At 44.0% G+C, this 24,405-nt stretch overlaps 1 protein-coding gene across 2 annotated transcripts in view; it reads left to right on the top strand.

Annotated features, from left to right (window-relative positions):
- Nucleotides 1-24,405, top strand: part of NDRG3 (NDRG family member 3) — a 146,957-nt gene that overhangs the window by 66,853 nt on the left and 55,699 nt on the right. For both annotated transcript variants that reach the window (XM_068263741.1, XM_068263740.1), the window contains exons 2-6: nucleotides 2,021-2,113; nucleotides 10,167-10,202; nucleotides 15,754-15,859; nucleotides 17,327-17,447; nucleotides 20,399-20,461. In XM_068263741.1, the coding sequence (XP_068119842.1) occupies nucleotides 2,057-2,113; nucleotides 10,167-10,202; nucleotides 15,754-15,859; nucleotides 17,327-17,447; nucleotides 20,399-20,461 (383 nt within the window). In that variant the 5' untranslated portion in view covers nucleotides 2,021-2,056. The remainder of the gene's footprint in view (nucleotides 1-2,020; nucleotides 2,114-10,166; nucleotides 10,203-15,753; nucleotides 15,860-17,326; nucleotides 17,448-20,398; nucleotides 20,462-24,405) is intronic.

Raw genomic sequence — 24,405 nt, 5'->3', positions numbered from 1 at the left:
CTCTGCTATCCAGAGCCTTCTCTCTACATAGGTATCTTTGAAAAGTCAAGTAAATATGAAGTGAGAAATTCAAACCATTAGGGCCCTTTCACACTGGTGCGCACATTTTTTTTTATAAAACCTTGGCGTTGCGATGTCGCTGCGCACTTGCGCGGAAGCACATTTTTACAATACGCTTCCGTGCCACATACCTGAAGCAGGAAGTGACCGCAAGCGCGTGTCACTTCCTGCTTGGCCCAATGCCAGAGAGGGAACACTGTGTACTGAAGCATTGAGTTCCCTGAAGGCCTGTTATTGGCGGTGGGTGCGTCACACCACACCGCTAACTCCAATACACAGTGTAAAACCAGCCTGAGGCCTTGTTATCAATTGTCGCAGATGGCTGTGCGATCGGAACGCAACACATACAATTGCCAGCCATCTGCGCTGCTGATAGTATTCATTACAGTGAATGGGTCAGGGCTGCGTTTCTCGAAAAAATGCATGCAGCAGTGTGATAGTGCATTGCACTGCTGCGCAGATAACTGTATAAGGGCCAGTGTTCTCCCCAGAATTTTTTTCCAGCCGGGTGGCATGAAAAAGTAGCTGGGTAGGAAGAGATGAGAGAATGCAGGGCCGGTGCTTTTGTGTGCAACTCTGCTTACAGCATAGGAGGAGGTGAGCCAATGACAGAAGGGTGCTCACCAAAACTAGCTGGGTGGAGCACCCGATTAAAAGAGCCTGGGGAGAACACTGAGGGCTGTCTATGCCCTTCTACCGTTATTGCATGTCGCACACTATACACATTGCCGAAATGTGCACAGCAGTGCATATAGTGGGAAAGAGGCCTTACTGTTAACCCGAAATGGCTGTAGCTCATCTGGTTTTCAGCAGTGGTAAACTGGACTTCTCTGTATTTAGAAGCCTTGCTTGGGTGAAGGGTGCTTTGGAAGAGTTTGGAAGGAGCAGGGCAATATCAGAACTTGGAGATGCTGTCTCTTTCAGGTTGAGAATCTCACTTTTCCTGTTCCTCTGAAGGTCATACATGAAGTGAAAGCTCCTCCAAGGACATAGAAAACAATAAAGCTTGCTTAGCACCTGCCTGATTCTGACATTGTAAAGGGCAATGCCCTTAGTCCCTATCCTTTGATAACTGTGAGGGACAGGACTCTAAATGCACAATTCATGCTTATTGTAGGAGATGGACTATTAAAACTTAATTTTTAATCTTTAAAAACAGGTGTTGCATGTACTGCTTATAATAAAGTTTGACATAAGAGGAGAGTGGGGTGGCAGAGACTGGACTCTCTCAGCTGCAGAGATGGACACTTTCTAACCTGCCTCACCCTGTATAAAATAAGGGAACATTGCCAATTTTAAGTTGCTGTGTTGAGATAGAAGTTGATCTAGCAAAATGGCTAACCAGGTTGTCCCGAAGTGCATTGTGGGGGTTTCCAGCCAGGGACCCACTGAGGGCAGCACTCGCACTTTGCACAGCGTTTTTGGCATGTTACGGCACGGTTTGCAAGAGCTGCAACTTTTTTTTTTTTTAAATATGCTTTGACTAAAGTTTATCTACATGTCGTTGGTCTCTTGGTGTCCATGTGCAGCAGCACCTGGAGGGTTGCCCAACCCCCTTGCGCAAAGGGGAGGAGCTACATGTTGGAAGCCAGTGCACATGGAAATGAAGAGACCTGGCAGTTAGGTAAAACCTTTATTCAAACCGCAGCGCTCCTATACTTTGCATTGGCACGTAATTGTCCGAAAAATGCTGCTTGACTGTTGCGATTTGGCATCCCTCTAGTAGTTTTTCCTTCAGACCTTCTTTGGCAAAGCGCTTTTTGGAATTGCTGATTGTTGGTGGTCTAAATAACACTGCCAAAATTGCTCAAGAGGGTCCCAGGCTTTACCTGTATCATGTGATTTTATTTATTGTATTTATAATGCGCCAACATATTACACAGCGCTGGCAGCAATGTATCTATTAAATGTGTAACCTAGAGAGCACTGAACCAATTTGTTTATTTTTTTCTCTTTTCAGAATTTAGACTTGTAAAGTGTTTACTACATCTGAAGTATGGATGAGCTTCAGGATGTCCAGCTGACAGAGATAAAACCCCTGCTAACCAATAAGGTAAGGTTTAAAGTGGAACTGAAATCAATTCATTTAAACATGTAAACATTGCTGCTTTAAAGTGGACCCAAATTAAAAATATAAGATTTCAGAAATAAAATCTGTTTTCTATAATCATAAATGGCAGCCTTTTTTCAGCTGCATGATGACAAATATAAAATATTTTACATTTATTGGAGGAACCCCTCCCTCCCTTTCATATTGCCGGGACAAAATCTGGCAGACTGGTGGAGTAGATGGTGTCTGGCAAAGGAGGAATTGCGAATGACTGCCACCTGTATAACCCTAGATATGCAAAGAGGGTGAAAAGCAGGCACTGAAATGCATATAGGCTTAAAGGAGTGTTTATTTATCTTTGTATGTGTCAGAGTGGTGCAGCTAAATATTTTGAATTAAAAAAATTTTTGGTTTGGGTCCACTTTAACAAACATTGAAACGTGTGTGCAACCATTGCCGCCATGTGGTAGGCTGGGGAAAAAAAAGCTTTCACAGTTGTAACTGGTTTTATTACAATAGTAAATGTGGGTTCACAGCCACTTTAAAGTCTTTGGGAATCGTTCTTAAAAAAAAAAAAAAAAATTCCCTCTCCTTTGCTAGTGCCTGTTCCAGCACAGGATCCGCCGTAGCAGCATTCAACCAATTTGGTCAAATGCTGCTGTATCCGCACCCAAAGGGAGGCTTTGGAAGTCTTTGGGAGCTCGAGCGCTCCTGACTGCGTGAGGGCCCTCCCTCACGCACTGGCGCATGCGCAATATGGAGCAGTCTGTCTTTAGGAAGACTCAGCTCCCGAAGACTTCTGCAGCGGGGGAGTCAAACGGGGGAGCTCGAGCTGCACTGGGAGAGGAGCTGGAAGGCTTATTAGGTCCAAGAGCCTTCCCTCTCCTTAGGGAAGTATCATTTTTTGTATTTATTATTTAAGCTCTGTACAGATAGGGTTGCCAGGTGTCCGGTTTTAGACCGGACAGTCCGGTTTTTGGCCGCTGTGTCCTGTCCAAAAAGGCATGTTAAACCGGACAATTAAGATGTCCGGTTTTATGCCTTTTGCCACTTGCCGCCACCCGTCCGCCAGCGCTGCGCGACCGCTGATTCGCTGCCTGGCTGTCAGTCAAAGGCACAGCCAGCCAGCTTACGCGGCGTAAGTTACGCCAGCTTAAGTACCGCCCCCGAGCCCACGCTTCCCGACGTTGCTACGGCAACGTCAACGCTGCGTTGCCAACGCACGCATGACGTGCGTCACTCACGTCATTTGCAATGCGATTCTGCATCTGCGAAGGAAGCAAGGTAAGGTCAGGAGTCTGGAGATATGGTGAGTGAGTGACCCATAATTCTCTGGTGGTATTTCCGCTCTTTGTGTGCATTGGCTCCGCTCTATCTCCCCTCCGTATAGTCCAGGCGTGACTTTCAATCTCATTCAATCTCGCCTGAGCCCGCTGCTCTATACTATACTTTACACTTGAATTCATACTATTGTACAACGCAATTTATACTGTTATATTTGTTATATTTGCTCAAAATGTGTACATGCATGTATGCGCAGATTTATATTTTAACTTTATGCCTATGTATGTCCACTTTATTGTTCTCAATAAAAAATTTTGGTGGGAAAAAAAAAAAAAAATTTAAAACTTCCCGCAAGAAATCGACCACTTCACTGTGCAAAAACGCCATAAATGCATTGCATTATTTGCATAGTTTTCCAGTTTTGTAATAGTTTTCTGCTCTGTCTCTTATTATGTGCATTTACTGGTGAAAAGCGGTCTCTTATGTGCATGTACTGTTGAGGACAGTTAGTGACATGGCTATGTACTCTGTAATGTGCTGCAGAAGATGTCAGTGCGATATAAATACTGTAAAAAACATTTTTTAAAAAGCCCATTGCTTAGCCCCACTCTACATAAAAGTGTGCTTCTGACTCCGCCCCTAACTCCACCCCCTGTCTGGTTTTCTCCATCAGCCGACCTGGCAACCCTATGTACCTGGCAATACTGTGACTGTCAGAACACATGTGAAACAAACAAGATATTATGCTGGAAAGTCAGTGTTGGCACATGTGTTGGACACAGCCAGGTGACGTGCACTGGTCTGAGGAGCAGGAGGCTCCCCATAGTGCCCTGTGACCAGGTAATCTTTTCTTGTCTCCAGTGTTCAATGGAGAAACCTGTAAAGACAACTGATGGCCATGCATTTACCAGGCAGTGAAGAACACAGATGAGCAATCAATTGCACATTTTCTAGATGCAAATTTGTTTCAGTCTACATACAAACTGCAATCAGAATCCTTTGCTGTCAGACCAATCAAATTCAAGGGCAATCTGCATACAAATGTGAATCAATGCTGAAATATTAGCACCTCGTTGATTTTCTATAGTGAAAAACAGAATACAATTTTGACTTGACACAACCACAGCAAAGGTTAGGAAGATGTCGCAGAAATGCTACAGATACAAGTGAATGATGGTCACGTTTTTGCAGCATGTTGTAAGTTTCCACAAGGCAATCCTACAATCTGCAGCAATAATTTGGACGCAGGACTTATCGCACTGGCAGCTTCCTCAGTGGTTTACAGAGTGCATAGTCCTGCTATGGACTATGGTGGAGATTAGATTGAGTCCTTCTGAGGGAAATGGTCTGTCACTTTATCATAGTCTAGGGCAGTGATGGCCAACCTTGGCACTCCAGCTGTGGTGGAACTACAAGTCCCATGAGGCATTGCAATACTCTGACAGCTCTAAGCATAACTCGGGGAGGCAGAGGCATGATGGGATTTGTAGTTTTGTCACAGCTGGACTGCCAAGGTTAGCCATCACTGGCCTAGGGCCAATTTTGGTTAAGGGCATATTCACAGTGAGACGTTGCATTACAATGCAATGTTAAAGTCATAACGTGTCTGCATTAAGTGGTAATGCATTGCAAGCAGTGAGTTAGTCACTTTGAAAATGTTGCGTTGTGGTAACGTCGCACTGTGAATGGCCCATAGGATTATCATTGCAGTGCCCAAAGCTGCGTTAAGACTTTATAACAAAGCTCCGCTATGTGGCACAGTGAATGCGACTTAACTGTTAAAGGACAACTGAAGTGAGAAGAATAGAGGTTGACCTATTTATTTCCTTTTAAACAATACCAGTTGCCTGGCAGCCCTGCTGATCTACTGTATTAGGCTGCAGTAGTGCCAGAATCAGAAATGCCTGATCTGCTGCATGCTTGTTCAGGGTCTATAGGTAAAAGTATTAGACAGGTGATCAGCAGGATAGCCAGGCAACTGGTATTGTTTAAAAGGAAATATGAGAGACTATCCCTCTAATTGCAGTTGTCCTTTAACTCCTCTGTTTATGGGATGTGGGAAGAAACCAGAGAATCTATATGAAGCCACGCTAACCTCCTATGGCAGGAAAATTAGAGGGATCAGATTAGCTTCTCTGAACGACAGTGGCGCATAACTACAGTGGAGGAAATAATAATTTGACCCCTCACTGATTTTGTAAGTTTGTCCAATGACAAAGAAATGAAAAGTCTCAGAACAGTACCATTTCAATGGTAGGTTTATTTTAACAGTGGCAGATAGCACATCAAAAGGAAAAATCGAAAAAATAACCTTAAATAAAAGATAGCAACTGATTTGTATTTCATTGAGTGAAATAAGTTTTTGAACCCTCTAACAATAAAAGACTTAATACTTAGTGGAAAAACCCTTGTTTGCAAGCACAGAGGTCAAACGTTTCTTGTAATTGATGACCAAGTTTGCACACATTTTAGGAGGAATGTTGGTCCACTCCTCTTTGCAGATCATCTCTAAATCCCTAAGGTTTCGAGGCTGTCTCTGTGCAACTCTGAGCTTGAGCTCCCTCCATAGGTTTTCTATTGGATTAAGGTCCGGAGACTGACTAGGCCACTCCATGACCTTAATGTGCTTCTTCTTGAGCCACTCCTTTGTTGCCTTTGCTGTATGTTTTGGGTCATTGTCGTGCTGGAACACCCATCCACGACCCATTTTCAGTTTCCTGGCAGAGGGAAGGAGGTTGTCGTTCAGGATTTCACGATACATGGCTCCGTCCATTTTGCCGTTAATGCGATTAAGTTGCCTTGTGCCCTTAGCAGAAAAACACCCCCATAGCAAAATGTTTCCACCCCCATGCTTGACGGTGGGGACGGTGTTTTGGGGGTCATAGGCAGCATTTTTCTTCCTCCAAACACGGCGAGTTGAGTTCATGCCAAAGAGCTCTATTTTAGTCTCATCAGACCACAGCACCTTCTCCCAGTCACTCACAGAATCATTCATGTGTTCATTGGCAAACTTCAGACGGGCCTGCACATGTGCCTTCTTGAGCTGGGGGACCTTGCGAGCCCTGCAGGATTTTAATCCATTGCGGTGTAATGTGTTTCCAATGCTTTTCTAGGTGACTGTGGTCCCTGCTAATTTGAGGTCATTCACTAACTCCTCCCGTGTAGTTCTAGGATGCTTTTTCACCTTTCTCAGAACCATTGACACCCCACGAGGTGAGATCTTGCGTGGAGCCCCAGAGCAAGGTCGATTGATGGTCATTTTGTGCTCCTTCCATTTTCGAACAATCGCACCAACAGTTGTCACCTTCTCTCCCAGCTTCTTGCTAATGGTTTTGTAGCCCATTCCAGCCTTGTGCAGGTCTACAATTTTGTCTCTGACATCCTTGGACAGCTCTTTGGTCTTTCCCATGTTGGAGAGTTTGGAGTCTGCTTGATTGATTCTGTGGACAGGTGTCTTTTATACAGGTGACTAGTTAAGACAGGTGTCCTTAATGAGGGTGACTAATTGAGTAGAAGTGTCTAACCACTCTGTGGGAGCCAGAACTCTTAATGGTTGGTAGGGATTCAAAAACTTATTTCACGCAATGAAATGCAAATCAGTTACTATCTTTTATTTAAGGTTATTTTTTCGATTTTTCCTTTTGATGTGCTATCTGCCACTGTTAAAATAAACCTACCATTGAAATGATACTGTTCTGAGACTTTTCATTTCTTTGTCATTGGACAAACTTACAAAATCAGTGAGGGGTCAAATAATTATTTCCTTCACTGTATGTACTAACAGCGTGAGTAGCACTTGGCGGTAGACCTGAAACGTCTACACCGGGGCTACGGTCTGTGGTCCAGCCTACAGTCATTGCAAAGTCCCATCTAATACAGTACGGTTTGACCTAGTTCAGTCAGGTAGATAACCTTGACCTCAGGTACTGTTAGACCTTGTTCGGCAGTAATGTAACTGCAGCGGTCAAACAGCATCCATGGATCGTGTTTGAATGCCAAACTACCCTTTCCACTGGCACAAGTTGGTACTGTAATATAGAGTTTACAGCCATCTAGAACTGTGGGGTGGCTTAAGCCTTGTAGGCACATAACAGTTATGTCCCCAGAGAGGGAGCTGGACTCTATCCCTAGGGCCTATACAGTAGAGGGTCATGGTTCTACATACGGTTCTGTTGTGATGTGTGAGGTAAGGGCACGGTCATCGGAGCGGATGGAGTGAGAGAAGAATGTCCTTAGCCAGCGCTCAGCTGGGGCCATACTGAACAGGCATTGGTGGCTGTGCATTGTGGCAGAGAGGGTCATCCTATTTATGTTGTTGGCTCTCCTCACTGCACACTGCTCCATCCTTCTGACTGAAGGTGGAAGTGTCAGAAAGATGGTGAGTGGAGTGCAGTGACAAGATGTTGCACCATAGACTAGTTAAAGTTAACTGAGCACCATTTTTAAACCCCCCAGGGCATCTCAGTAACTCATTTAAAATTCATATGAACAATGTGGCTCATTACTTGTAAAAAAATAAAAATTCCATTCTTCATTTTCCATGGAAATTGTAGGCTTTAATTGCTCTACTTCCATGGCCTACCTTCTACAGCAGTCCTTCTCTGCCTGCTCCTTCTGCAATTAGCAGCAGCAATGAGCAAACAAAAGCTTTCATCAGCAGGGAGGATGGGGCGATATGGCTCTGTGCTTCAGCTTAGTTGTACTTTATTACATTCGCACTTTCCCCTGGATAAATAAGGGCAGAGGGAAGGAGGAAATGGCAGCTCCTACAGTTTATAGAATCCAGGACAAACTGCAGAAAAAAACGCTGCTTGGATCCCTTTAACCCTCTGCACCCACTAACACGCCCTTTGGAGTTTTGTATTGCAAAACTAAAATAGTTTCTTCACCAGTCCCAAGTAGGTAAATGGTTTGCAGGCCTCAACATAGCTTTTTATGACCGGATGGGCAAAATCACTCACACAGGAACAAAACACACAATTGTGTCTGCTTTACAATGTATGCCTGCTAAGAAAAAGACCATTTATCTCTGCCATGCTGTGTGCTGTGACAGGGTCTCTTTACCATGCAGGCCAGGCTCTGGAAAGCGTTTGGCGCTGTTCTTTTGACATTGAGGAAGTGATGAATCGGGAAGAACAAACGCTGCTCTGTTGGCTTCATTTCCATGATTTGATCTTCACGTTGTGCTTGTCAGTGGAGCTCTGGTACATCAGCTCTGCCTGAACAAGCCCTTTGTATGCTGTGCGCTCATTCCACCGACACAAGACCACTTCATTGTGCTGAACCAATCTACGTTATGGCCGCTAATCAATTCCTGTCATTTTATTAGGTTGTGTGCAGGCACGATATTGAATTATAGCGGAGACCCCTTGGTGGAGTAGAATCTACAAGAAGGAAAGTGGTTTGGTGTAATAACCTCAGTCTTCTAGCTGCATAGAGAGCAACCTGTGGTTTGGGATTAGGTTATCTTTAACCTTCCTGGCAGCAACTCAGTCAGGCTCTGGGCAGAAAAACGCAGCTCAGAGCATTAACCCCGAGCCTGGCTCGTGGTAGCTGCCAGGAGCTCTATGCAGAGTATAGTGCGCAGCGGGTTTTTCTGCTCTGCCCCGGGTTCCAGCCGCTGGCAGCCATTCTTCTTTCTGTCATCTGAGGCTCTGCATCCCTCCAGTGAGTTTGGAGTGAGGATGAGACTGCAATCTTGCTATAGGGTTACAGCACCACCCAGAGGATGGAGGGAAAACTGCAGTGCTGGATTCCAGAGAGGTGAGTAAATGCTGGGCTGCTGCAGATCTCTGTGCGGTATGATTTCTGGATTTTAGGGTCTGAAAGTGTGCTTTTAAAAAAAAAAAATAAAAAAAAAAAAATTGCACTAATTTTAGACCCTAATACCGCCAAGGAGGTTAAAGGGAACCTGAAGTGAGAGGTATATAGAGGTTGCCATCTTCATTTCCTTATAAACCATGCAGGTTGCCAAACTGCCATGCTGAGTTTTTGGCTTAAAGGGTTATTTTTTGCTTTTTGCAGCCCCCTGGAGTTATCCTGTGCCTTCCTTCCGCAACCTTCCAGCGAGCAGTGGCGACCCCCTCGAAGCCGGCCAGTCAGAGGCTACTGCGCTTGTGCGGCCCCAAGCTGTGCGCACCCTGATCACATTCCTGTTGCCTGGCATGTTCTGCAAATGCGCAGTAGCAATTTTCTTGAACTGTGCATGCACAGAATGGCGCCGTGCATGGGGACACAATGAGGGAAGAGTCACTGCTTGCTGAAGGGTTTTTTGGAAGGATGGCACAGGGTGACTCCAGGGGGTTGCGAGAAGCCACAGGTAACTTAAACGGACCCCCCCCCCCCCAAAGTATTCGACCGCTGGGCGGAATACTACTTTGCCGTCACGGTTGGCTTTGGGAGCCCTAGTGCTCCCAAAGACAGGTGGCTCCGTACTACGTGAGCACACGCAAGTGTGCACTCTCACAACTGTGCTGTACAGAGCAGCCTGTCTTCAGGAGCCTTCTGAAACCTCCTGTGGTGGCATATTCAGGGGGGGAGGGGGGGTAGTGTTAACTGGAACCAGGGGACTGAGTGGAACAGGAAATCTAGGGTCCAGAGCCAAGCCTGCCTCCATAGGCAAGTATCTTATATATTATATTGTCTGCTGCAATGCACCACTGTGAAAGTAGCCTGACCTCCTGATAAACCATTTTAAAATCCTCTGTGCAGTTGACCTGACTGAAACTTGCATATCATCTTTCTCATTTAAAGTTTTTGTGTTTTGTCTTAGAACGCAGGTCAGAGTTTTGAAGACTTCGATGGACAGGTGAGGATGGTTTTCCTTTGTACACATTTTTCTCTGAATTGGTTAGTGAAACTGTGTACTTTTTAGAGCACTGACCTCTTCCACGGCACTTTACCAATACTTGATAGTTTTAAAGCCCTCCACCCAATGTACATGTAGACCAGCTGGAAGCTGTCCAGCTGGTCTAAATGTATATTGGGTCGAGGGCTTTAAAACTATAAAGTATTGGTAAAGTGCCGTGGAATCATTTAAGTTGGGTACACTCTTTGGAATAAACTCCAGCATGCTAGATCTTTAGTGACGCCCAGCTGGTAGCTGTACATGGGACTTCCTGACAACCCCTTCTCTCCCAAAAAAGCTCTGGACCCATCTTAAGACTAGGGTCATACCACATTAATGCAGACAGTCGTTCTCCTCAGTCTTGCTGCATGGAAGGAGGAATCCAGCGTCTGCATTTGATGTAGTATCTCAATCTGGGTTTGGCCTGGACAGCGCAGGACCTTCCTTGGTAAAAAACAGTATGGTGGGTTTGGCCTGGACAGTGCAGGACTTTCATTGGTGGTAACAGCAGTGTAACAATGAAACTGGGAGCTGTTAAAGGTCCAGGTCTGTGGGGAAAACCTCAAGAACAGCTCAACAAAAATGCCAAATATCTTTGCAGGCTAACTACTTATACATCTGTTTTAGTGGTACTTTTAGAATTTGGATTCAACTGCAACAATTAACAGGAAAGTCAGTATGCTTGATTTCCCGCATGGGCCTTTAATGCTTTGTTTACCACATAGAGATGGTAGACGTGGCTTCTAGAAGTAACTGCGTCATATATACGTGTAACGTGTGAGTTTCTTTTATACCATCATCCTCCTTACAAGCTGAAAATCCAATTAGTACAACACTAATCCCCTCCGCTCCAGCATTACAAATGTTTTTCTACTGAACATAGAGGGAAGTGAAGCTACTGCCTGGGGGGATAGAAGGGCCTCGTGTTCAAATGGCTTATTTGGATATTGATCATATATATTTAGCCCTGGAGCTTTTGGTGAGTAATCCTCAGTCTGCAGTTGTGTGGGTTTGATTTTTTTTTTTCTTTTGTTTTTGGAAGGCAGTTTGAAGAGACTATTTGGTGAAAAATAACCATATGACCGATCCTCTTCTGTTATAATTACCTCCTGGGCCTGTTTACTCTCTTCCCAAGCCTTGTGTGTGCTGGCTTCCAGTGCGTTACCCTGTCCCTTTTAGGTAAACTCCATGGCATTCGCTCTACTTAAGAGGGTGCCATAGAAGCGCTACAGCATTTCTCTATAAGGGGGCGGGACTACGTGATCATGTGTCATGCGCCACACACTGGAATTGGGGAGGGTGTTGGAAGAAACGAATCCAGGAAGTCATTTATAATGTAATACTAGTCAGTGTAGAACATTCCAGGGCTGTGGAGTTGGTCCAAAAATCCACAGACTCCGACTCCTCAGTTTAGGATTCCACCGACTCAGACTCCTCGACTCCGACTCCTCTAATTTGTATATTACAATTTTGTTGATTAAAAGTATGTAACATGAAATTCGTCTCTTAACTGCCAACGCTTAGGAATTTTACAAGACAACTGAAGTGAGAAGGATATGTAGACTACTATATTTATTCCCTTTAGACTAAAACTAGTCCTTGGTAAGAGTACTTGTAAAAGGTACAAACCGGAACAAAGAACATCTATCAGGCCCTAGGCAATGTAAGTGTGGGTACATGTAAGAATGATGTGCAGGTACTCTGCAGGGGAATGAGGAGATTGTAAACAGACAACACCTCTGTGTTCAATGTGCACAGCATTCTCAGTGGATTCCCTGCAGCTCTGTGGGGAGTGCATATGTAGAGTATAGTACTACTGTGTAACAAAGTAAACCTGAGACAGATGAAATTAAAGTTTTATACATACCTGGGGCTTCCTCCAGCCGCCTTCAGGATAATCAGTCCCTCGTTGTCCTCCACCACCTGGATCTTCTGCTATGAGTCCAGGTACTTGAGCCAGTCGGGCGTAGTGCGCATGCACACACTCCGCTGCCAGGAGCATACTACACCTGTGCAGCATTATTGCGCAGGTGCAGAATGTTCCTGGCTGTGGGAGCGGCATGCGGCCGGACAGCGCTGACTGGCTGAAGTACCAGGACTCATAGCAGAAAATCCGGGTGGTGGAGGACAGCGAGGGACTGATTAGCCTGAATGGGGCTGGAGGAAGCCCCAGGTATGTATAAAACTTTACTTTTCATCCGTCTCAGTTACCCTTTAATTTGTAGTGACCAAACCAAATTTTAACATATCAAATTATTTGATTTCATCAGCAAAGGGAGTGCATACATTTGCATAAATCAGCATCAGCACAGAATTATTTCCATCTCATTGACCATCTCTATTAGTGACACGGCTACACATCAGGCTTTATACTTACAGCATAGATGTTATTTAGTATATATGAGATTCCTGTGTACACATCATATATACAGTCACAATCCGATATGTATATCTGACCTCAAAAATACGGGGACTGCTTTATTGAAGCAGCACAAGTAACTAATTTTGATTGGTTTATTTCATTTTTGTGGACTAAGCACAGCTATTACTGTATATATACTGTATATATACATAATTTTTAATGACTATTATCTGAGAAATAGAACATTTTATCATATTTTCTATTTTAATTACAGTTACAAATTCATTAGGAGTCGGAGTCGGTGCATCCCGACTCCGACTCCAGGCACCCAAAATTGCCCGACTCCGACTCCACAGCCCAGCCTGTTTCTTCCAGACAGACATCCACTGTGAAGCAAATCTTTCATTGTGATGATCCGGATGATTCGACTAACAAAAAAAATCCGGATCAAATGAACGATTTGTTCATGATCCGGACATCACTACCAGTAGCACCACAAGTCACCACAGTGCAGTGAATATCAATTAGCCATGTGGCTAGTCACTGAGCATGTGCAAGCAGTCTAACGCAGCTAAAGCCCAGTATAACGCACAGCATGCTGCACTTTCATTCAACGTGTAGCGTTACTATGTAACGCAACATGTGCACTGTGAACAGCACATGGATTTTTCATTACTGTGAGTTAGGCTGCGTTACTGGCTGCTGTAACGTGGGACTTTAACGTCCCACTGTGAAACCAGCCTTAAACCATGCCTTTATATACCTGCAGAAAAAAAGTTGAAATCGATTGTGTAGGCAGATAGCTTCCAAAAACTGGACTCTAAATGGTATAGTGGCAAATTGCAGCAGCCAGTAGGGAATGTATGAGTCTTGCTGGGGTGGGGCAGTATGTGGTAGCCAGCATGTGTACTGAAAGTACAGACCACACCCCTCCCCTTGTACAGATGCAAGTTAAATCAAATCTCCATCTGAGTAATCCCTAAACTGACTGCGATGGCAGGAAGGTAACGGATAGTCTACAACACAAATGAGCATTAGTCATTACTTTATGAACTCCTTAATTGTCTTAATCACCAAGCCAGCAATGGTTACACACATGCATAGCAAACAAGGAGTTTCCCAACACAGGCCAGGGATTACATAGGAATGTAACAATGCATTTTCTTAAAGTGGACCTGAATTCTTGCACAGGACATAAGGAAAACAGGGAAGTGCACCCTGTATGTATTTGGAGGATTTATCCTAATCCCCCCCCCCCCTCATCTGTGACTAATCACAAGTTGTAATTTGACCTCTCCCCTGTCACATGACTGAGATGGCAGATGAGCTCATTTGTAAGCAGTTAATATGTCAGCTTCCATGAGTCAGGAAGTAGAAACTGTGCAGAATTATTGTAGGATTTGTAGCCGCTGTAACAAAAATGTTTTTTTTTGTTTTTGGGTTATAATGCTGTTGTGTATCTTTTAGAGCAGAGAAGACGTTATGAGTTCAGGTCCGCTTTTAAAGGGCCACTATCACGAAAAATTTTAACCTCTTCACCTGGAAGGGTTTTTCCTCTTAAAAAATCCAGAGCAATTTTCACCTGTCAGCGCTTCTTGCATTCATTAACCTACAACTTTATTGCTACTTCTCACAACGAAACAATCTATATCTTGTTGTTTTCACCACTGATTAGGCTTTTTTTGGGGGGTACTTTTTGCTAAGAATTATTTTATTGTAACTCCAGTTTAATGGAAATAATAAGAAAAAAAAATTGAAAAAATTAATTTCTCACTTCCCAGCCTTTCTAGTTTCAAAATAAAACATGGTACCGTAATTAAAACCCACACATTTTATTTGCCCATTTGTATCGGTTATTGCAACGTTTAAAAAATTTTTCTGTAGTACAATGGATGGCGCCAATATTTTATTTGGAAATAAAGGTGCATTTTTACAGTTTTGTGTCTTAGATCAATGAATGGGAAAACAAATCCCATTCAGTGATCTAGCGGCGGGCGATCGGTGGTAATGAGCGGCGGTACCGAGTGCGGGGGGGGGGGGGGGGGGGGGCGAGCGCTGGGACGCGGCGGGAGGGACGTAGTACCTACGCCCCTGCGCAGAGTTGTGGTATTTTGCAGGGGCGTAGTTACTTGTCCCAGGGGAGGAGAAATGGTTAAAATACTTATTTGTGTATGCTTACCAATATATTAAATGTTTCTTCCAAAGTAAAATAAGCTATAAATGACTTCTCATATGATGCTGTGACTTACAGTAGTAACCCCCCCTCCCCGCCGACCACAGCCACCCCCGTCCTGGCTGCTCCCCCCCCCCCCCTCTCCCCCTTTGCCTATACCTGGGGACACCACCTATGCTGAGGGGAGGAGCAGGCAGTAGGCAAAACTGATCTCCCTCTGTGTCTGTGTAGAGGTAGGGCCGTTTTTGCACTGCCCGCCACTACCCCTCCGTCTATCAGGATCCATGTGCGGTCCCTGACGTCCTGACAAGTCTGGACCCTGTGTTCAGTTTTTGAAAACTGTTCACCTGGAATGCACACGGATCCATTTTGAAACTGAATGAAGACTGCTGATATTTTTAACATTTCTATCTGGGCAGGGGTTGCATTTTAGTGGTTCAGGTTTTTAGTTTGGTAGTGGCAGGTACGGAAGTGCTACCACATGGGGGATAGAGGGGGTGCCTGGAGGGGACATTTCAATACAGCTCTAAGTGATGCGGCAGCAGTTGGGCAATACTGCTATACAGAGCTGCATAATTAAAAAAAAAAAAAATAGGTATAAATCCTTGCCATGGATCTAACTACTGGGGAGCAGTCCCTGCCACTTCAGGGGTGAGAGATGTGGGAGGGTCCTAACTACTAACCTACCCTCCCTCAGATACTCCACATCAGGTGTTTCTGTGGCTACACTTGTTATGGGTGTGAAGATTCTGATGATCACACTTGTTGTATGACCCTTGTGAGATGGGCTCCCAGGCTATGAGGGTCACCAGGGGGAGGCAAGGGAATGGTTGTAAACATTAACAGGGCACCATCAAAGTTTTTGTTTGTTTGTTTGTTCGTTTTTTGTTTTGCTGGGAAGGCCCATGATTTGTAGTTATGCCCCTGATCCCTGCCTACAGGTACAGCTTACATTTAGCGTTTGTTTCCCCCTCCAGGAACACGACGTTGAAACTCCTCATGGCGTGTTACATGTCACCATGCGAGGTGTTCGGAAAGGGAACAGACCGGTCATCCTGACCTACCATGACATCGGCATGAACCGTAAGGGGTTTTGTATTTTTTATTTCAAGAGTGCTCCCTGGCACAGTCTAATTTCAAATATGCCACCTACCCTGCCCACTTGTGAGCACACTAATCTTTCTGTGTGAATGTGCCACTGCTGCCCAGGGAGTGATGATCAGGGGTGTTTGGATACCCCTTTTCAGAATCCGAATTGATCCGGATACCCAGATGTCTGGATCCGAATCGGATATCCAAATCCAAACTTTTTGGTATCCGAGTAAACTCTGATATCCGAACCCAATATCCTGGATATCCGGCCGGATTCGGATATCCGAATAGAAAACCGGAAGTGATCTGAAAATGACTTAAAATGCTTCCAAAAATCTCTTAAAATGGTAAAAACCCCTTTTGGAGGTCTCTCTCGCCCTCTCTTCGAAAGGGATTTCTCTAGGCATGACTGCCTTCGAAAGGGATTTTTGCCATAGAAGGTGATTTTGGATTCTGCTTGGATATCTGAACTATCTGCTCGGATTTCAGATGGGAAATCAGTTTGTGCGATAGTGCTATTCGGATTTTAAAAAAATATCCGAATTGCTATTCAAGGTTTGGATAGTGGAAAAAGTTAGGATTATCTGGGTAGTTCTGATACCCGAATATTGGATGAGCTCAACTGGTGATGATGTAGTGATGTAAATAAAATTCTGAGCATACTCCGTAAAGATATGGATTGGTCCTAAACCTTGCCAGAGGTTGCGCTGTCACAGTAAGACCACCTACTGTAAATGCTAGCTACATGGGAAACAAGTCACCTACAGAGAACTTTATTCTGGGACAAATGTGCATCATGTATGTATGTGAACATATGTCAGTTTTATCCCACTTTAAACTAGATAACATTCAATGTATACCTACTTTTTATTCCCCATACAGTTATCATATTTGCTTTTGTGCACAAGTAATATTGCCTGTTCACAAATTTCCAAAGTACAGTTTATCTGCTCTGAAAGCTGCCATTGCTTTTTATTGCATAGCTGCTGCATTTATATATTAAAATCTAGTGATTACTTCTAGCATGTGTGCAAGTTAACTGAGAAGTGGAGAGCTCTGTTAATGCTTACTAAATGTATCTGACAAAGGAATGTAAACAAGATCATGTTATCACCTCTTTGGATGCAGGCAGCAGCTTTTCCTCTGAAGCAAGGAACTTTCTACGGAAGAACAAAAAGCTGTGTTTAATTGTTTGGGTGATGTTCTTCTACATTTTTTTTTCTTTGTGGTAGTAACTTTTTATTTTAAAAGATTTACAGCATAAAATCTAATTAGATTTATGCCACTTCACATTTTAACACTTGTTGTTTTACTGATTCTCTTGTTTGTTTTCTTTCTTTGGGGGAGGTATGTTGTGTGTTTTTTTTGTTTTTTTTTTTTGTTTTTTTTTTTTTTTTTTCTTCTCGTTTAGATTGCAGTGGGGCTTTAGGCATCAAGACCTGTTTTGTGTTTTTTCAGATAAGTCCTGCTTCAACTCATTCTTCAACTATGAAGACATGCATGAGATCACTCAGCATTTTGCTGTCTGTCATGTGGATGCTCCTGGGCAGCAGGTGGGGGCGCCACCATTTCCTGCTGGGTACGTAGTTCAGTTATGATACCCTTGCTCTCCCTACATGTACAAACCGGTGTATACATCTGGGCTCTCCACAGTGGCCAAAGAGAATGCACGGTCTGGAAGAGTTCAGCAAAAGTTTCCAAACTTTTTGCTGAACAGGATCCAGAAAAGACCGGCCAGATGAAAACTGCTGATTTACTGGCAGCTGACAGGTTTACACAGCTGTCAGCAGATCAGATCACTGCTAGGTTGTGGTGAAAGGAAAGCTGCGTACACAGAATGTGACTGGGCTGTTGTAATAACTAGTGGGTGGGGGAGAACTACAGGCTATGCGTGAATGTCCAGTAACTGATCAGAAATTGATGGACAATTTTCCAATTAAAAGTCATGAACTCTTAGTGCATGCATAGACTTTATGCAACGCAACCTCAAATTGCAGCAATTGCAACATTCAGCATTTGTCCCTAAAATAAAGATAGAAGTATTAGTAAGGGCCCTTTCCCACTTGCAATCGCTAGCGTTTGTGCTAAACGCTAGCAAATGCAATTCAGCTAGTTGCAAATTTTTTTCAGCAATTGCAATTTTGCTAATTAATGCACTGCATAGCAAAATCGCGGTAAAAATCTCTCCAAGCCGCGATCGCGCTGTGGAAATTACCCACCACTATGCCTATGTTTAGCAAACCCTAGCGATTTAAAAATCACTAGCAATCTGCGATTTTGCGATTTCAGCATCGCAATTGCCGCAACTGGAAAAGGGCCCTTTAACAAACCTGCACGAGTCGATTTGTTGGTTAGGGCCTATTTACACTAGAAGTGCATTTCTGAGCGTTTTGCGATTGATTAGCGTTTTTAAATCGCTCCCATTCAGTTTCTTTAAAATTGCGGAAAAATCGCAGCGATTTTGCGTATGCAAAAATCACAGCTTTTTTTTTTTTTTTTTTTAACCAAGTTTTTAATGAAAGTGAATGGGAGTGATTTTAAAAGCGCTAATCAATCGCAAAAAGCTCAGAAAAGCGCTTCTAGTGTGAATGGGCCTTTAGGCCTCGTTCACCTAATTCAGCGCAGATGGCTGTGTGATCGGAACGCCACGTGTACAATCGCATGCCATCTCCGCTACTAAACGCTGCCGATCCCATTCACTACAGGGAATGGGCTCTGCACTGTGATTCCCAAAAATGCTGCTGCACAGCACATATGATGGGAACTGTAGAAGGGCTGTCTATGCCCTACTACCGTTCTTGCGTGTCGCACACACTTATACGCACTGCCAAAATGCACACGGCAGCGCGCATAGTCTGAACGAGCCCTTAGTATGGATCCTGACCTTGACTGTAAAATGGATATAAACACAACAGCCTCATTTGGACTGAAAACCTTTAACGAGTAACTTAAACCCAGGATTTAACTTCCTTTCCGATCAGTAGCTCATATCCTCTTTCCCACCAGAAATCTTTACATTTTCTCAAATCAGAGGGGGTCTGTGTGGCTGATGTTGTGGCAAAACCCCTCCCACAGTGTGATGTCATGACCATGGTCCTGACCGTTCTGTCTGTGAACCTTGTTGTATTGTGGCAAATAATGTCCGGTTCCAACTGTGCATAGAACTTTCAGTAACGAACATCCCATACAAATCACCTGGCGGGACTAAAGATGTCACCACCAGTGATGCATCTCATAATGTAAATTGGGAGAGGAAAGGTTTAACATTGGGCAAACCGTGACTAAATGTAAATGAATATTGTAAACCATAAGCAATTTTATTTTTCACTACCGGCCCTCTTTTTAAACATGTGAGGGGAAAGAAAATGCTAATGTTAGATACTTAGAAGAGGGAAGCCTCCTGGATGATCCAGCGGTTTCTCCAGTGATGCTACAGCCCACCGTATCTTGCCAGGACCCTCTTTACATCTACGCTCCCATCTGTGTACGAGCATGGCTGCACTGTGCAGGCACAATGACTGCCTGCGCGGAAGGAAGGAGCCACGCAGAGGTTAAAGCCATGTGCTACTGCGCAAGCGTGGGCTGTCCTTGCACCTGCTCAGTGCATACACGCTCCTACAGGAATGGGAGCATGGCTGAGCGAACCTATTTGACAAGTCCTTGTAGAATTGGTTCAGAGGGTCCAGCACTGGATCAGTGGGGTGATAGAAGAAGCCTATAGACCAGTGATGGCTACAAAACTACAAATCCCATCATGCCTCTGCCTCCCCGAGTTATGCTTGGAGCTGTCAGTATTGCAATGCCTCATGGGACGTGTAGTTCCACCACAGCTGGAGTGCCAAAGTTAGCCATCAGTATAGACTATCCAGAGGCTTACCTCTACTAAGGGGAGTATCTTTTGCACTTTGTCACAGGTACACGTTAAATGGCTCAGATAATGGCTTAGAGGAACTCCAGCCTAAACAAACATACTGTCATTACGTTACATTAGTTATGTTAATTAAAATAGATAGGTAATATAATCTCTTACCCACCCTGTTTTCAAAGAACAGGCAAATGTTTGTGATTTCATGGCGGCAGCCATCTTTTTGAACTGTCCTGTGTCCTGAGCACCTCTCCCAGTTGCTAGGCAACGTGAATAACATAGGAAATCCCATCATGCTCTGCACAGCATCAGGGAAAAAAAGCCTGGGCTTTTTTTCTTTGATGGGTGGAGCTTAGCTAAAAATGCAGCTAAAAATGATGCTTTGGTAAGAAAAACAGTTCTGATGCTGTGAAACTGTTAAAGAAACACCAAGCCTTTTCAGTTCTGCTGAGTAGATTTTTAGTCTGGAGGTTCACTTTAACCTCTACAAATTATATACACTGCTTAGCATCAGTATAAATGCATGTTGTACTTATTGAACGCTTTAAACCAACTCCTTATACTTGTTCAGTAGCCTGTAAGTCATTCTTTATAATGTTTTGAATATTAGAGTAAATGGTGTTTTGTGTAGTCTGCAGCCAAATCACTTGTGTTCTTGATTCCAGGTTCCAGTATCCAACCATGGATGAGCTTGCTGAGATGTTGATGTCCGTCATAACACAGCTGAGGTAAGGAGCAGCCTTCAGTTACACTGGAAGAAGCTCTGGAATGCCAACAAGCTAATGCTGGAGTGTCATATGTACATAGTGTCGTCCCTGCCTGGGCTTGTAATGGTGTCCATCTAGTACTGTGGTATTAGTTAACCCAGCGGTAAGGATATCAGAGTTGATACTGGATTATCCAAGTTTATGCTGCTTAAAAATGGACCAATCTAATCCCGCCAAGGTGGAATTCAGTTGGTCCATTCTTCGAGCTGCGTAAATCTGCACAATCTTGCATCAACTCAGAATGATTTGCTTCTCAATGTCTATCACCACCCATCCACACAGCACTAGCTTTGTAAGTGGATTCTGTGCGGTTACTGGCCTCCTATCTGCCAGTGAGAAACACTCCCTGGTCACTGCTATGCCTCCCACCCCTTTAGCCTGGCAAGTGCACATGTGCTGTGAGCACGGCTGATTTATGACGTTCCAGTCAAAGCCATGGTTTCTTGTTTATGTTGGTGCCACTTCAAGTAGTAAGGGGAGCTCCCATCATAACTAGGTGACTTTTTTATTTTTTTCTCCTCCACTTAAAAAACGAAAAATCCTGCAGTGTCCCTGTATTAAGCTATTTATACCCGAGCAGCCTTGTCCTGCGAAGCCGCCCCAAAGACCCCGCTTCACTCCACTTCTGGCGCCTGGCCCGCCTCTCCCCTACCCGGAGAACAATGCCAAGCCATTTACTGCAGTAAATAGAAACCTGTTTTCTTTGAGTAGAGGTGGAGTTAGGTGCTGGAGGTTGTGATGCTGGGTCTGCAGGACAAGGCTGCTCAGGAAAATATATCTTATTACAGGGATGCTGCAGGATTTTTCTATTTAGTATGGAGAGTCGCTTTAAAGAGAACCTGAACTGAAAATAAGTCAAAATAACCATACACATGTCATACTTGCCCCCCATCTGGTCTACTCCTCAATCTTTCTCCTCTCCTGCGTCCCATTTGTCCACTGTGATCAATGGAATTCTCTGTCCTCTGTTTTAAAAATGGCCTTTACCCCATAACATCTTCCTGGACAGCACACTATTAAACTGTAATATCTCCCACTTGAGCCATAGGGAAACATGGGCATTACCTTGCACATTCACTTGTAACTGAGATCTGCTGATATAGAACTGACCGCAACTGGTATATTTCATTTCTGACAACACTTTGTCAGAACTGGAAGGGATCACTGTAAGAAGAAAATGGTGAGCCTCTGAGAGGAACTGACGGTGAGGTTAGTATGTAATATTCATTTGCAGCTACATCATGTTTATTTTAAATAATTTCACTTGCTTCAGGTTCCCTTTAAGGCAATTATGTGGTCACAATGACTGTTGGAATTAACTGTCAGTCAGGTAGACTTTTGTTGCAATGCAGAGACAGTATCATCGTAATGGTATTCCTTGTACTTTTGCATGGTGTGGCGGGTTTTGACTAACATAAAGCATGTTGTGCATGAACCTGACAACCCATCATGCTTTTAGTGGCAGTGAAGCATTGTACTGTAAGTGCTTTGCTGTATGGTGCAACTTTTTGGCAGTGGTGCAATTGTATCACAAAATGCAATTTGCACCAGTGTGAAATGGCTCCTAAAGGGAACTTGAGATAAGAGGGATATGGAGGCTGCCATATTTCCTTTTTAAACAATATTAGTTTATACCAGTTGCCTGCTTGCCCAGCTGATCCTGAGTCTTAATACTTTAAGTTAAAGACCCAGAACAAGCATGCACATCAGATGTTTGCCAAAAATCCTGCATGCTTGTTTTCGGGTTGTTAAAAGCACTCCTGCAGCCAAAGAGATTAACAGGACTGCCATGGAACTGGTGTTTTAACCACTTCTCTACCACGGGGTTTTTCACCTAAAAACCACAGCAATTTTCACATTTAAGGGAGGCAAGGGTTAATGGGCTTAATGGGGGTATAATTTATTTAAAAAAAACCTCACTGATGCTGATTAGTCACTAATGCTGTGTTAGTTATCTGAGATCCTCTCACGAGTGATCTCAGTAACTGTAACAGCATAGTGACTGATACAATGTTTACACACATTCTGCATGAATAAGCACTGTCATTGGCTTTGTGAACACATGTTCACATCAGCCAATCACAGACCAGCGGGTGCCCGACGCGTATGCACGTCCGCGTGCACGCGAACGCGGACGCGAACGCGATCGCGCACAGCAGGAAAATAAACAGGAGTTGCCTATCTACGCCCCTGTGACTCAGGTGAATTTTAAAGGGGCGTAGATAAGCGTGGCAGAGGTTGTTAAGTGGTTAAAGAGATTTTGAAAGTCTCTCAAAAAAAGGTTTTTTATTTCACAAATATGTTTAATATCTTAGCCATCAGTAAACCGCCGCATTCACGACGCTGTAAACTATCTAAATCCCCCCCCCCCTCCCCCAAATTCCCCGGGGGCAATCCGGGCAGCGCTTCCATGAGGCAGAGCTATGAGCCGCAGCTCTGCCTCTCAGCGCGTCTATCAGCCCGGATCTCCGCCTCTCCCACGCTCCTCGGTCTTCCTTCACTGAGAGGGGCGGGGGAGAGGCGGAGATCCGCCGCTGACACACATGTGAGGCAGGGCTGCAGGTCGTAGCTCTGCCTCACACGGAAGAGTAGAGGGCAGCAAAATCCACGACCAATAAAGTAGTGGATTTTGCAGGGGAGAGGGAGGGTGAGTTAGGGGGGATTCAGATAGTTTACAGCGGTGGGAATGCGGCGGTTTAGTTAGGGCTAAGATATTAACCACTTTACCCCCAGCGGTGCGGATATCTCCGTCCCTTTTTCCATCCTTTCACCCCAGGGACGGAGTTATCCGTACCTCCTGCCGCTGCCTGCGTTCCCGCTCGCTCTTGTGCATGCCGCCGCCCGCTCGACCGGAGATCAATGAACGGGGAAAACCATTCCCGTTCTTTGATCTAAACCCCCGCAATCATCAGCTGCTTCTATGAGAAGCAGCAATCATTGTGAGAAAAAGTTTCCCAGCCTCCTAACCCTTCCTGCAAGCGTATTTCCTGTACGCTTGCAGGTCGCATAAACAAAAAGTTACTGTGGCCATTTTGTGGCCAATTAGTAAGACTACACCCTAAAGCATTTTTCATACACAAATACAATAGTTTTACACTAAAAATTAACTCCTTGCCTCCCACACTCCCCAATTTATTTATTTTTTGTAATAAAAAAATAAAACATTTTTACAATAATAAAAAAAATTACTTTAGGGACTGAACTTTTTAAATATTTATGTCAGGAGGGTACAACACTGTTACTTTATAAACTATGGGCTTGTACTTAGGGATGGACACAAAACTGAAAAACATGCACCTTTATTTCCAAATAAAATATTGGCGCCAAACATTGTGATAGGGACATAATTTAAACGGTTTTATAACCGGGACAAATGGGCAAATTTCATGGGTTTTAATAACAGTAGCATGCATTATTTAAAAACTATAATGGCCAAAAACTGAAAAAAAATTCCCACTTTTTTTCCCTATTTTCCCATTAAAACACATTTAGAATAAAATAATTCTTGGCATAATGTCCCACTTAAAGAAAGCCTAATTGGTGGCGAAAAAAACAAGATATAGTTCATTTCATTGTGATAGTAATGATAAAGTTATAGACAAATGAATGGAAGGAGCGCTGAAAGGTGAAAATTGCTCTGGTGCTCAAGGGGTAAAACCCCCTCAGTGGTGAAGTGGTTAGACATATTTGTTAAATAGACCTTTTTTTAGACTTCAGAGTCTCTTTAAAGAATAAATATGGCTGCCAGTGCCTCCATATACCTCTTGCTTCAGGTTTCCTCTGAACCTAATGGGAGGTTTATGACAAGAACAGCTTCAGTAATCCTGAGATCATGAGCAGATGAGGGTGCCAGAGAAAGGGGGGCGTCAGGTGGGGTTTCTCTACTATAACTGGGATTGGAGGTA

This window comes from Hyperolius riggenbachi, chromosome 12 (assembly GCF_040937935.1).
Source record: "Hyperolius riggenbachi isolate aHypRig1 chromosome 12, aHypRig1.pri, whole genome shotgun sequence".
NCBI classification, from domain to species: Eukaryota; Metazoa; Chordata; class Amphibia; order Anura; family Hyperoliidae; genus Hyperolius; species Hyperolius riggenbachi.
Note: the sequence above shows the minus strand (reverse complement) of the source record. Positions and strands in the feature narration are given on the sequence as shown.